Genomic DNA, 14015 nt, shown 5'->3' with positions numbered 1-14015 from the left:
GGAGCCAGGACAGGCCCTGGACACTCCATGGAGAGGGGACACGGAGCTGCTGCCTGCACCCAGGGGAGGGAAGGGGGCAAACGTTGTCCTTGCAGAGCCCAAGCCCTGGGGCTCCTGCCCCACACAGAAGCTCCGTGTGCGGGCAGGGAGCGCCTGGCTGCTCCCTCTGGGAGCCTTCTGCTTCTGGGGCTCCTTGGCCAGAGCCAGGGCTGGACAGAGCAGCAGCTCTGGAAGGAAAAGTGAGAAACACCTTGGCATTGAGGCTCCTGGGTGGCTCAAGCACCAGTCAAACCCAGCTCACCCATTTGTTCGGTTTATTTAACTTCAAAGAGGTGCACACTAAAGCATTAAGATTTACTGGTTTGGATTCCTCTCTGTACAAGTTCTTTCAAACAGCTTGAATGCACAGGGCTTTACAGATAGAAGCGCTGAAACACAAGATAAAACAAATCTAAATTCCAAATCACTCCATGAAGAAAAATTGTAGAAAATAAAAAAAAAAAAAAACAAACCAAAAAAGAAAACCAAAAACCGAAAACAAAACAAAAAAAATTCCAACAAAAAACTGCAGCACTCCTCAGGGAAGGGACAGACTGCACAAGGAGGGACACAGAGGGGTGGAAGGCAAGCGATGGCGTCTCTGCCCAAAGCTTCTCCGTGCTGGCGGCTCAGGGGATGGAGTTCAGGAGATCCTTGAGGAAGCTGTCGGGATCGTTGATTTCTGACAAGAGTCCTTCGAACAGAAGAAGACAAGAGAGAAGAATCAGCCCCTGATTGTCCTGCCCCCACGAGGGATTTGTGCTGGGCCATGTGTGAGCTCCTGACAGCTGCAGGGTTATTTTAAGGCTGGACACGAGGAGGGTGAACCCTGTTGGATGCATCAGGAGGGACTGAAATGTGTCCATTAAACCCACATGGAACTGCTCTTGTGCAGCTCCAGGGAGCCAGCTCTGCTCCCTGTGTGGGACAGCGAGAAACTGGCCTGGGGCACAGATCTTGAGGGAAGAAAGAGCAGCTTCCCTGCAGGTTTTCAGCACCTCCTGACTCCTGGAGGCACCAAAATCCCTGGGGAGGAACTCTGGCTGCACCCAGCTGCCGCCTCTGGTGCCCGGTCACATCTGTTCACCCCCCAAACACCTCCCAGCTGTGCTACAGATGTTTAACAGAGCAGGGGGCACCTGCAGGATCAGCTGGGAGAGATTTTCCTGCCTGGGGCTGCTCAGGTGTGTCCCAGCTGGTTTGGGACAGCCCAGGCCGTGGCTGGGCAGTGCTGGTGTCCCTCCTCTCCCTGTGCCACCCCCACAGGCTGCAGCAGTGGCAGGAATGCTGCTGTCTCCAGCCACGAGCTGCACAAGGCAGCCTATAAAAGGGCAAGCAAACACTCACCAGCCACATCCAAAAACTCGGAAAACGTTTCCACTGGCATGAATTCCTCCTGGAAGGTTTTCAGGGCCTTGTCTGCAGCCTCGTGTATTGGCATGTCGTTGTGTCGGATGAACTCAGCCAGAGAGAAGGACCAGCCTCCCTCTGTGTTACTGGTAGGCACCTTCTGACAGGGGACAAGGACACCAAATCAGGCCAAAAAAGAATTATTTAATTTAAAAAAAAAAAAAAAAAAAGAGTTACTGCAAACCCTGGTGCCTTCTCCCATCACTCCTGGATTTCCATCCCTGCCTCTTGCAAACAACCACCAGAGGAAGAAATTCCCCAAGTGCAACTTCAGGACCTTTTGTTACAGAATGAAACAAGGTCCTGGGCATTTTCTCACCCCGAGTACTGACCCCTCTTTGGAAGCTGCAGGTTTCTTTCTGCCCCCACCTCCTTCCTCACCCAACCACTTCCCTGGCACAGCCTGGAATGTCCTTCCTTCCATGAACAATGAACAGGAAAAATAAGCAAATACACAGCACAGGAGTGCTGCCAGCTGGGAAAGTCTCTCAATTCTTCAGATACTGAACTGCAAGGGGTACAAAGAGAACAGGCAGCTTCCTGTGGCCTTTCTGCTTTTACAAGGTGCAGAAGAAAAAAGAAGGAAAAAATCCTTCCCTGGGAGGGTGATGAGGCCCTGGCACAGGGTGCCCAGAGCAGCTGTGGCTGCCCCTGGATCCCTGGCAGTGCCCAAGGCCAGGTTGGACACTGGGGCTTGGAGCAGCCTGGGACAGTGGGAAGTGTCCCTGCCCGTGGCAGGGGTGGAACTGATGGGCTTTAAGGTCCCTTCCCACCCAAACCATCCTGGGATTCTGAGAAGTTTTGTTTCCAAGGACCTTGGAGAAAGGGGCTTCAAAAAAAACCTTTGCCTTCTGTTTCAAACTCATGTAGCTGCTCAGGTGAGAAAGCTGCTAGAGCTGAACTGGGGCTGCTGTAGAGGAATCCCAGTGCTCTCCTTACCTTGAACATGTTGTAAATGAGATCTACAAGTGCCCAGAAGAGCAGCCCCGAGCGGTACGTGGCGTATTCCTTCACAGCCTTATCTGCCAGTCTGGGAGAAGGAAATGAGGCTGGAGTTAATCCCTCTATGAGGCTTTGATAACCCCCTGATGAACTGCAGGAAAGCTGAACAGCCACAGAGCCCAGCAGGGACATGCAGGGGATGGCTCTGAGTGAGCCTGGCTGGCTATCCCTGGCCATGAAACACACACTGGGCACCTGAGATTGTCTGTGCCACGATTCCTGAGGCTGGGCAGTCCCTTTGCTCCAGCTGTGCTGTGTGGCCAGAGCAGGTTTGCCAGTAAAACCTCATTCCACAGGAAGGAAACGAGCACAGAGGGACGTGGAGGGCTAAGACTGCAGAGGAAGCCAACAGCAGAGTAGGAAAAAACAATGTTCAGCCCTTGTTTGTGTGTTCACTGCTTGGAGAACAGCAGATTCCTGAAGGAATAACCAAACCCAGGTCTCACACACAGGAGGCATCAGTGACAGAACAGCCTTGTGCTTCTAACTCATCAAAGCATTTCTGCAAGACTCTGAGGAAATACCTCGTCTTCGAAGAAATGGAGGAATTTCCATTTAATATCTCCTTGGTTATTCTCCTGCCAGGAAAGGACTTCTTCTGGAAATCCAGCATCTGGATTTAGAGCGTTAGGAATGCCCTAAAAGGTGCAGAGCTGTGCTGGGACAGCAGCTCCCAAAGTCTGCAGGATTAATCACAAACAGGTTCTGGCAAGGCGGAACCTCCTGCCAGCAGTTCTAATGGGTTTGGAATTTTCTTGCCTGTGCTCCTCAGGTACATCTGCCCCATCACGTGCTGCTTCCTGCTCAACACTTTGGAGCTTTGGAAAAACAAAAAGCCCTTTTTTGTGCACCTAGGACCAGCTCAGCTGCTGCTGCTGTGAGTCAGCAACACAACAGGGGGCCCCAACTGCAACCTGCCCCAGGCTGGGGCTTTTTGGGGGAAAAATGAACATTTTGCTGCTCTTATTAAAGGCTCCATTTGTGTGTGTGCCCTGAAAACAGACATCTTAGTAGGTGGCAGCCTGCTCGGGCCGCTCAGCTTAATTATTTAAAGGAAACCCAATTAGTAAAGGTGACTAAATTTCCACGGGATGAAGAGCAACTTAGAGCGAGGCTAATTCTGGCCTCCCAAATACTGCAAGCCAGACTTTTCTTTTCATGTGAATGGGTTTGATCTAATTGGAGTCTGCTCCTTTAATTGAAAACTGAAAGGCCCTTGTGGGTTAGGGCTGTAGTTACCTTCTGGAGCTGCTGTGTTTCATTCCTGGGAGCTGGACAGGGACTGCCAGCAGAAAGCCAGACGTGGACACTGGGGAAGTCTCGCTTCCCTCAGGAGCATTTTAGAAAGGTCACAGTGAAGAGCAAAGGGGAAAAAATCAAAAGGATCTTTTCCTTTCAAGCCCCAGAAGAAACCTACACTGAAAAACATCTGTAGGGTTTTTTAGCCAGAATTCTTGGTTCAGTAGCAATGAACACTCGGATCAGTTCTTTGGGATCTGTAAATCACATTACAAAACCAGAACAAAGCCGGGTCCATCCTGGTAATTTCATCTTTGGGTTTAAACGGGAAGTGTTTCCAAAACAAGGGAGCTGCTGAGCATCTCCCCCCTGGTACCGGTGGTCCCATCACTCCTGGCAGAGCCAGAAGCCCTTTTGGGCTCGATTCTCCCCAAATCTGACATTGAGCTGAGGAGCTGGGTGGGCACCTCCCCACAGGACAGGGAATGTGGGGATTTGCTGCCTTGGAATGAGGGAACGCAGAGCCTTGCTGCACCTTCCTGGGATTCACAGGATGTGTCCGATCTCGAGCGGATCCTCAGCTGCTCTGAGATGCACTGAGGCTCCTGCAGCAGCTCCTGTCCCTCTCTGAGACTCACAGGTAGCAGCGAGTCCTTGAGCGGCCCCAGCCCTCACCCTGCTGTTCTCGGAACGGAGCTGCTCCCAGACAACACCCTGACCATGGAATGCTCATTTTAATCCTCTGCATGCAGACATCACCCTGGTGTCACAGCCGGTGCCTTCCTCTCTGCCTCAGCCTACAAATTCCAGATATTGGCACTTATCTGCAGAGCGCTTCACCAGCCATCGCCCTCTTCCTGATTCTCCACAAGAATAAATAAGCACGGCCCTTGGAAATCAGAATTGCCATACTGCAATTTCTGAGAGGCTTTATCAGAGGGAGGCTTTGTGCTCCCTTAGTCTGCAGAGATTAAAGAAAGCCCTTGAATAAACCTTGACATAATTCCCGAGCACTATTTCTGAGTGTGTTCCCCTGAAATTCCAGAGATTGGATGCTTTAGCTGGAAGTTCCTGCCTCTGCCTGTTCCAATACAGAACCATTTAGTGAGGGTTTAAAAAGCTGCAAACCCACCCCCTGCTTTGTTCTGCCAGCCCACAGGAAGAGCTGCACACCCCTGGGCCTCCAGGACAACATCTCCTGGATCTGCTGGACCCCTCCTCTTCCCCACAGACAGGGAGCTGGAAACAGGGAACAGGAGCCAGGGGGAGCTCGAAAGCAGCACAGAGATCAATAGAGGAGCCCCTTTCAGAGCTCTCTCCTTTTTTCCAAGAGCACTGGTTCATGCTGGGTTTGTACAACTACAATGTAATGACTTTATCAAACACCTAATTAATGTCATCAACATAAGAATGCCCTTTAAGGCGACTTAGAATAATAATGAATTGATTCCTAATTATGACAGCTATTTCAAATCATCCTTTCAGAAACCGGAATTCCCTTTCCCTCTCTGGAAATATTGTGCCTTTGTCAGGCAGGCACAGCCACTTATTCTCGTGCTTCAAGTGCCTGACAGCTGCTATTGATTTTTTTCTTTTTAAAAAGCAACGGCATTTGATTTCTATTTCTATTTTTCTATTTGAGGGAGGCTGGAGCGCTGATCAAAAGGGCCCAGAACGAGCTTCTTTAGCGAGGCAAACAGGGAGTGAGGCACAGCTCGGAGACAGCTCATGGCTGGAGCTGCTGCAGTGCTGAGCTGGGGGAGGGAAGAAGGAAAAGCATCGTTTCCATTGATCAGCTCATTGATCCACTCCAAGGAACACCCAGAACCGAGTGCTCCTGGGCTCAGGGCCAGGCTGGACAGGGCTTGCAGCAACCTGGGCTGTGGGAGGTGGCCCTGCCCATGGCAGGGGGTGGCACTGGGGGGGCTTTTGGGTCCCTCCCAGCCCAGCCCAGCCCAGCCCAGCCCAAGCCAGGCTGGGACTCTGCAGCTCTGAGTGCAAAGGTTACTCAGAGGGGTTAACACCCGGTGTAAACTACACGCTCTCCCTGTAAGCTGCGGTGGCTCTGTGACAGTGACATGAGCGGGTGTGCCAGTGACACGAGCGGCTCTGTGACGGTGACACAAGCTCTGTGACAGTGCCAGTGACCCGCGGGGCTCTGTGCCAGCGACAGGAGCGGTGCCCAGCCAGGGCAGGGGACTGACCTGCTGGCTCCGCCCGGGGACACCACGCGCGCGTGGGAGGTGACGAGGAGGCGCCGGAGGATGTCCCCGCGGATGGCCCTCCACCTCTCCGGGGGACAGATGTGCAGGGCCAGCACGGTGTAGTAGTGGGGCCCGTCCACCTCGAAGGCGCTCTCCACCCACTTCTCCCGGGGCTGCTCCAGGAAGCTCTGCAGGTTCTTCTCCTCCCGCGAGGTCGCCCGGGTTCTGCAACACAAGGAAAGCCTCAGGGGCTGCTCCGGCCCCGGCGGGCTCAGCTGCTGCTCCCCAGGAGCTCGGCGGGGCTGCCCATGCCCCCTGCACAGGGAAACAGCTGGGCACCACCAGCTTCCCCCTAATTCATCCCCTGGCTGAGGATCTGCTCCCAGTGAAGCACGCAAGCCCAGCAAACACATTCTCCTTGGAGCTGTGGGTGCCACTAGAGAGGTTTGCCAGGAAGCTGCCATTGCCCCAATGGAAGACAACACCACTGTAGAGGTATTTTTCCCTTTTTTTGGAGAAAAAAAACGGAGCCAGGCCAGCCAGGCCGGGCACTGGAGTGGAACCATCTCCCATGGGACACCGCACAGCGACTGCAGCTCCTGCAGCCAACCCGGATCCATTTACACAACTCCTCTACTGCAAAAGCAACCCCTGGGAAGTCAGAGGCCAAACCCAAACCCCAGAGACACTGCACTTACTGCAAGCTTGTATCAATATAATTTTACAACCTTCCTCCTTTCCCCCAGAGCTCCAGTGTCCCAGGAGTCCTGACACCCCAGAAGCGACAGTGCAAACCACGTGCCACAGGAGCCTTTGGGAAGCTGCATCACACTTCACCACACCCGCGGCTCTGCTGCACCAGGAAGAGGCTGCCAGCCAGGTCAGACCCTTGGTTTTTAAGTGAGATAAACTAAACTCTCCCTATCAAACATCAAGCAGCATCCCAGCAGATAAAGCTGTCAGGATTGTGTGACCTTCTCATCTGCTGGAAGATGCAGCTGGGAGCCAAGCAGTAGCTCTTTGTTTTCTCCATTTCGTATTAAAAATTCTGTCTGGGAAGTACAGAAGGCGTTTTTCCACGTCTGCCCAGTGGGCTCTGGGCTCTGTGGTGCTAACAGCAGCCTAACAAGATGAAACAAATAGTTCCATTTATTTGTCTCCCAAAGGCCTGGAAAAACAATAGCACAGGGATCTGGAGATAGATATTAAAAACAAAAGACAAATTGTATTACAGCCAAAACCTTGATTAGTTCCAGGCGGGAAAGTGAGAGGGATTTCACTGCACTGCATTTGGAGTGACCTTGGTGCATATTTTAATATTTATACCCTCATCTAATTAGTATTACTTACTAATATCTAACTACTCAAATAGAGGATAAATATGGGCATCCCGTTTTTGCAGGATCAGAACCAGCTCATGCATTCCAAAGCATCTGGGTGCCTACGGATGTGGCCATGTAGCCTCAATGTAGTGCCAAAGCACTGCTGTTTATTGGTAAAAAATAATAATGATAGCCCAAAAAAATAATTAAAAATATCAGGAAAATCTGATGGACCTGAACCCTCCTCCAGGAGAATTCCAGGATGTCAAATCTGGAAACAAAACTGTGTTATTTGAACACTGAATAAAATGATATCAGGGTTAAGTTTTCAACTAACAATTACTTCATCGCAGTGTCTCTTCTGCCTGCTCAGGAGAAAATTAAGCTGGCAGAGTTTCTTTAATGTAATAACCCTGTTGCTCACCCCAGAGGTAATAATTACATCTAGAATGGAAAGAGAAGCTAATTCCCAATTGCTTTTACTCAATAGGCTCCCTGTTATCCAGCATGTCCAGGCTTCACTCCCAACAATGTAAATCCTTAACAACCTACTTAAGATGTGCAATCCCGTTCCTCCTAAAACTTTGTGTGATTTCCCATCTTTCCTGCCCCGTGCACAAAGCAGAGCCCAGAGTGCAGCACTCAGAGCTGAGGGAGGGCAGGGTGAGGGTGGCACTGACGTGTTGAGCACGTAGAGCACGGTGTGGATGATGTAGGGGATGAGGTGGATGTTGCTCTCCCGGCCGCCTCCCCCGGTGTCGATGCTGAACGACTGCTCCATGGCGAAGCGCAGGAACAGCAGCTTGATGTCGTGCACGTTGAGCTGGTACGTGGGCTCCCTCTGCCCCGTGCACTCCTGGAGGTACGTGTTGTGTCTGCAAAACAGCAGGGAAACCTTCAGCAGGCTCCTCCTCGCACAGCACAGCCCAGAACCCGAGCAAGGATGGCCCAGAGAAGCGTTAGAGAGTGAAGAGGCTGCACAAGGGCAGCCCCTGCTACCTTGGATTAACCTCCCCATAGGGAGCCTCTCGGCTCACTCTGGCAAATCCAATTCCATCTGCAGATATCTGTCCACTCATCAATACTGTTTTCCCATGTCCACGACCTCGGATACAGCTCCCTGGCTGAAATGCTTCCAGGAGGTTACCACTCCTGATCCCACAGAATCCCACACTGGGATTGGGAGGGACATTAAAGAGTATCCAGTGTCACTCCTGCCATGGGCAGGGACACCTTCCACTATCCCAGCTTGCTCCAAGCCCCATCCAGCCTGGCCTCGGACATTTCCAGGGATGGAGCAGCCACAGCTTCTCTGGGCATCTTGTGCCAGTGCACACCCCTCCACAGGGAAGACTTTCTTCCCAATATCTCATCTACACCCTGTCAGGTTCAAAATTTCTAATGTGACATTACAAACCCAGCACGAGGTGAACCAGAATCCTGCCAACAGCATCTCCATCTGCTCCAGGTAGGTGCTCAAATACCTCACTACCATCCCAGAGAAGTCTGGAAATCTACCCCAGGGAATCCACTGGCATCAGAAGGTTTCTTTCATACAAAGGAATCAACATTGCACCTTCAGCAGTGAGTGGGGGCTAAGGAGGCACCGAAATTATTTACACAAAGCCAAGGAGCAAACAGACACCTGTATTTTTTAGGAGATTCACTCTTGATGGTAGAACCTGAAATGGCTCAGTTTTACCAAGATTCAGCTGCACCACCCCTGATGCCAAGATTTCAGAGGAGTGTGTGGCAAGGCTCTGACTCACCCACATGCAACCAGCTGGGGAAGAACCTCTCTGTACTCACCGTGCCAAGCACGTGGCAAAAGCAGACTCAGGCACGTGGGGCCCCCACACGGGCAGGAGCCCATTGCACTTGGTGTTGGCATTTTGCAGGGCTGCGCTCTCCCACTCCTCACGGCCCCGAGCGAGTCTGCACGGAGAAAGGGAGCACGGCGGGCAAGTCAGGAGGATGCAAGCTTTTGTCTAAGGAAACATCCCAAAAATGACAAGCCCACAGCTTCTCTCAAGGCTGGCCTTGGCAGAGTCCAGGCCTGGATTCTGCCAAGGCCAGCCTTGAGAGAAGCTGTGGAAGCAGACCCTGACAGAGAAGGGAAGAATATCAGAGCAGACCCTGACAGAGAAGTGGCTGCAAAGTGACCAACAACCAAGCCCACCCACCCCGAGTTCCACGGTGAGTGTCGTGACCCCAAACCACCCTGAAAGGCCCTGAGCCCCAGGCTGTGGGCAGCCCGTACCTCACAGCTGCCAGGTGGCAGTCGTAGTGCACGATGTTGAAGTGAGACACGGTGCTGTAGCCCTGCTGCTTGCGGGGCTTGTTCTCAAACTCCTCGAGTGCCACGCGCTTGGTGAAGGTGTAAATCCCCAGTACCTTGGTGGGCTGCAAGGACACACAGCTGGCTTAGAAACCACTCAGCTCTGCAACAGGTCACATTTCCTGCTCTTTCCACACCACACTGAATTGAATCTCTCCCAGTCTCAACCTCAAGCTTAAACTGATACTGTGTTTAAACTGCTTAAACTGATATTTGTATTCACTGAAAACACACTTCCACTTCCCAGCCACCTCTGGAATTACTGATCTCAAGAACCAACCCTGAGACTTCTTGATCTTCCAGTGCCAACACTTGTGCAGCCAGACACTGGCAAGTCCCCTTAGGAGGTGAGAGGGCTCTGAAAATGCACCTCCCTTCACCTGGAAGTTGAATCTCCCTTCACCTGGAACTTCTATCTCCCATTACCTGAAAACTGAATCTCCCTTTACCTTGCATCTCCCATCCACCATGATGTGGAACTTTTAGCTCCCACTACCTGGAACTTGTATCCCTCCCGGCAGATGCAGCAGGTCAGTCCCGGTTCCTCTATCAGCTCCTCCATCTGTTTAAGCAGCGCAGTCTTGGTCACCACCTGGCCCTTCTCATTTGTCTGGAAGAGAGAAAAGCTCAAGCAGGTTAAACAGAATGACAAACCACACCAGCCCCACCACTGGCACTGGAATGCCCATCCCACTTCCCAGCAGCCGTGTTCCCTCTCCGGCAGCACCAGGCAAGCTGGGGGCTGGAGCTCTGCAATACCCATCAAGAAATCATTTTACACACTTCCTGCTGAGGCACTTTGAGCAGGGCAGGAAGAAAAGCCCCTGAATGACCCAGCCATTACCGTCATGCCCAGGGTGCCCAGGGCCTTCTGCCTCATGGCCATGGCCATCCTCTTCTTCTCGGCGCGCGTCTCCTTCCGCGCGGCGTCGATCTTCTTGTTCACCTCGGGGTGTTCCCTCAGTGCCTCCAGGAGGTTCTCTGCCAACGTCCCAATCCCTTCGTCACTCGACACCTGCTCCAGTTTGTGCAGGTTGGTGATGGAGTCTGTTCCTATTAGCACCTGGCAGGGATGGGAACGCAGCACTGCTCAGGAACAGGGGCTCAGGACAGGGCCTGTCCCCTCTAATCCCATGGGGACAGCAGCCCTGAGCTGCAACAAGTGTCTTCCTTCCTTTTTTAATGCCCCTGAGCCCTAAAGCTGTGTGTAACACTGGGGCAATTTGCCTCTCCGCTGGCCATTACCAAGAGCTCAGATGGGGATGTTGGATAAAACATTTATTTTGTGGTAAGACACTGTATTGATGCCTTCAAACACCAACAAACACGCCCTGAGGAGCTTATCAATAATTACCTTCTTTTCACATCGGTGTGTCAGTCTCACACCACGCAGCAGGAGGAAATACTGAAGTCAGAATCTCTGACTTTTCCAGATGATGCCCCAAGCTGCCCAGCAGAGGCTCAAGGCATCAAGGCAAAGACACAAAGTCACGTTCCCAATCTTGTTGTGTGACACACAAAACCCAGAGGATGCTCTGCAAAGGCAGAACTTGCCCAGGGAATACCTGAACAGCTTCCATATCTATGCCTACTTTGGGATTCCCAACAGGCTCTCATATTCTTGGAACAGGTAAGATCAGGAGAACTGGATCTTCTCTCTGCTTTATCCCCCTAAGAAAATTCCCATCAGACTAGAACCAACATCTTTGGGCAGAGAAAAGCTGTGAGCAAACCTGTTCCAGCTATGGTGAGGATGACAAAACCCAAGAGAAATGACTGTAGAACCAACTCTTAGAGGAATTAACCCTCAGCTCCAGGCCCAAAGCAGAGTGACCATGCAGGCACGTCCCCCATGCCTCCCGGGCAGTCTCCTCACCTGTGTTGCAGGGTGCTGCGTCGCAAGGCCTCGGAGCAGGCGCAGGATAAAAGGAAGTGCAGGTCGAGATAAGAACTTCTTCCATATGTCTGCATCCAAACTGCACGGAAAACCAGAAGCAGCAGCTGAGGGCCAGTGTCCCAGCCAGCAGCACGGCTCCAGGCTGCAGGGAGGACTCCCTCCCCCGTGTCCCTCGTCAGCTAATTAATGAAGGGACAGCCACACTCCCACTTCCATGCTGTGCACAGCCACGGTGCCAACTCTTAGCCTGGGGAATTTATGTCCATGAGCTGGCCACCAACAGCAAAAACTCTGTTGCCGTGCAACAGGAGGGGACAGGCAGGAAACACGAGGATGGTGATATCCAAGGAATCAGCTTGGATGGGTATCAAATGGGAGGATTTCAGGCTTTTTAGCTCATCCCTGTATGTGCACTGCCTCACCAGACGTCTGAATGCTCCTGAACGTGCACTTGTTCATGGATTTCTTGGGAGATTGTGGGGATCGAATGAGGAGGATGTCCAGGACACTCACACACATTAACCACACACATTAAATAGTGACTCTTACTTCTTTGCACTGGGAATGTGCTTTTTCATGTAATCCAGGGCATTCTGTGTGATTCCCTTCTGCAGGATGAGATCTTTCAGCTGATGGCCGTTGCTGTTGTTCTTTATTCCTGCTGCTATTTTACAGAAGCAGTCTAAGAAAACTTTATCATCTCCACTGTGCTCCTCATCATACCTGAACAAAGAGAAGAAATGGTAACTCTGCCTGTAATTCTCATTTTCATTATCACTGCATGATGTACCTGCCCCAGCTCAGAGACTCAGAAAAGCCACTCAGGCCCCTGTCACCTCACAATACTCTCTAAGGACCTATTTCTCCAGCTAGAGCTCACATATTTCTTTCAAAAATGGCTTAGAAGTGAAAGAGGAAATGAAGCTGAAGCCTGGCATTACACTGAAGTAAGCACCAGTGAGGAAATAGAGACGTGGCAGTACAGCTGATTTCAGGGGCTTTTAGCTGAACTGTGCCAACGTACTTGTCGAAGTTACAGTAGGGCTTGAACCGATCCACCAGGATCTGCATCTTCTCCATCTCCCCGAAGGACAGGTAGGGGATGATGCGCAGCAGCCCCTGCAGCACGCTCAGGTTGGAGCGCACGAAGGTGCTGTTGATCTGGTCCAGCAGCATCACCAGCTGGTCCTTGTCCCCCGTGAGGAGCAGGTTGCCCTGGGAAGGAAGAAGAGCAGGATTTACATTCAGGAATCAATCGACAAGAAAATCCTCACTCTGGTAGCTGGAGGACTACTCCAGTTGTGAAGGGATAGTTGCTGATAAAAATAAAACCCAGCCTCGTTCCCAAAGGTCTTGTGGGATGATATTGATGCCTTAGGTTTTAACTTTTAGATTTTTCAAGTCCTGTACTGCCTGGTGTGTCACTCTGAAGTTGAAGTGTGGCCTGGTAGCTGCTGTTCTCTCACGCTGGTCAGACATAACAAAGCCTCTCTAGGTTTGCTCTTCAAGGACACCTCGATCGTCCCAGGCCCCAAAATGTGCAAACTAAAAGGCTCTGAAGAGGAGGGGCAGACTTGGGGTAATTACATCATTAACTGAAATTATAATTGGAGAATTAACCCTGACATGCAAATGGACCGAACTTATAAAAGTGTGAAGGACCCGTGGCCCAGGGTCCATCTTGGGCATAGCCTTTGGACTGCCCAGGGTGTGCCTTTGAAGGCCCTTCAAATAAATCCCTCCTTTTATTCTCTTATTTTTGTCTAGCCTCTGCTTTCAGGTGGCCACCTCAAGGCATCAGTATCAACTCCTCTAGCTGACAGCTGCCTTATTCCACCTACTGTTAAAGCATTTTCCAGGCAAAAGTCTAATAATTCCAACCCAAAGCACACCAGATTCCTGTCCACCCACAGCTTCAAAAGATGAGTGAGAAACTCTTCTTGTTGTCAGTCTGGTTGAGATTCATTTTATTCTCAATTAGCTGGAAAATCAATCATGTTTTCAACACATACAAAAACACTCCAAAAAACAAGGCCAAGCTGTGTCTTTTCTTGTCTCTCCCTGGCCTGTGGCCCAAAGCAGGAAGGAAAGGATCCAAGCAGTGCCTAACAACCCTCACCCAACCGTGCAAGACCCATCCTAACAAAGCCCCGCAGTGCTTTTGCTTCAGGGCCCTCCTTGAGCCCTTCCCCAGAAGTGTAAGGAGGCTCAGACTCCATCAGCACCCCCCTGCAGCTCCTGGAGCTCAGCATCCCCGTGAGCAGGGATGTGCAGTCCCGAATCCCAGGCAACGGGCCCCGGGCACTCACCTTGTCCTCGCTCAGAGGCTCCGCGTTGGATTCATCCAGAATGATCTCCATGATGCTGAGCACCTGCTCGGCCACAGCTGCTCCCCCGCTGTCCTTGCTCTCCTGCTCAGCCACCAGAGCCTGCAAGACATGGGGGCACTCAGGGGAGCCCCAGCAGCCACTGGTTTAAGTGGGAGCACTCAGGGGAGCACCAGCAGCCACTGGTTTGAGTGGGGGCACTCAGGGGAACACCAGCAGCCACTGGTTTAAGTGGGG

General features: G+C 51.7%; 1 protein-coding gene across 1 annotated transcript in view; it reads right to left on the bottom strand.

Annotated features, from left to right (window-relative positions):
* Positions 1 to 297: 297 nt before the first annotated feature.
* UBR4 (ubiquitin protein ligase E3 component n-recognin 4) overlaps positions 298 to 14015 on the bottom strand; it is a 70279-nt gene continuing 56561 nt past the window's right edge. Inside the window, exons 84-96 of the mRNA XM_042015865.1 lie at positions 13761 to 13880; positions 12476 to 12666; positions 12001 to 12174; positions 11431 to 11530; positions 10399 to 10617; positions 10051 to 10164; positions 9477 to 9619; positions 9026 to 9151; positions 7897 to 8091; positions 5895 to 6119; positions 2389 to 2479; positions 1387 to 1549; positions 298 to 733 (exon numbers count right to left, since the gene is read on the bottom strand). Coding sequence (XP_041871799.1) covers positions 669 to 733; positions 1387 to 1549; positions 2389 to 2479; positions 5895 to 6119; positions 7897 to 8091; positions 9026 to 9151; positions 9477 to 9619; positions 10051 to 10164; positions 10399 to 10617; positions 11431 to 11530; positions 12001 to 12174; positions 12476 to 12666; positions 13761 to 13880 — 1926 coding nt within the window. The 3' untranslated portion in view covers positions 298 to 668. The remainder of the gene's footprint in view (positions 734 to 1386; positions 1550 to 2388; positions 2480 to 5894; positions 6120 to 7896; positions 8092 to 9025; positions 9152 to 9476; positions 9620 to 10050; positions 10165 to 10398; positions 10618 to 11430; positions 11531 to 12000; positions 12175 to 12475; positions 12667 to 13760; positions 13881 to 14015) is intronic.

Source organism: Corvus kubaryi, unplaced genomic scaffold (genome assembly GCF_017639235.1).
Source record: "Corvus kubaryi isolate FWS band 111438036 unplaced genomic scaffold, C.kubaryi_AGA036_p1.0 split3-37344, whole genome shotgun sequence".
Lineage (NCBI taxonomy): Eukaryota > Metazoa > Chordata > Aves > Passeriformes > Corvidae > Corvus > Corvus kubaryi.
Note: the sequence above shows the minus strand (reverse complement) of the source record. Positions and strands in the feature narration are given on the sequence as shown.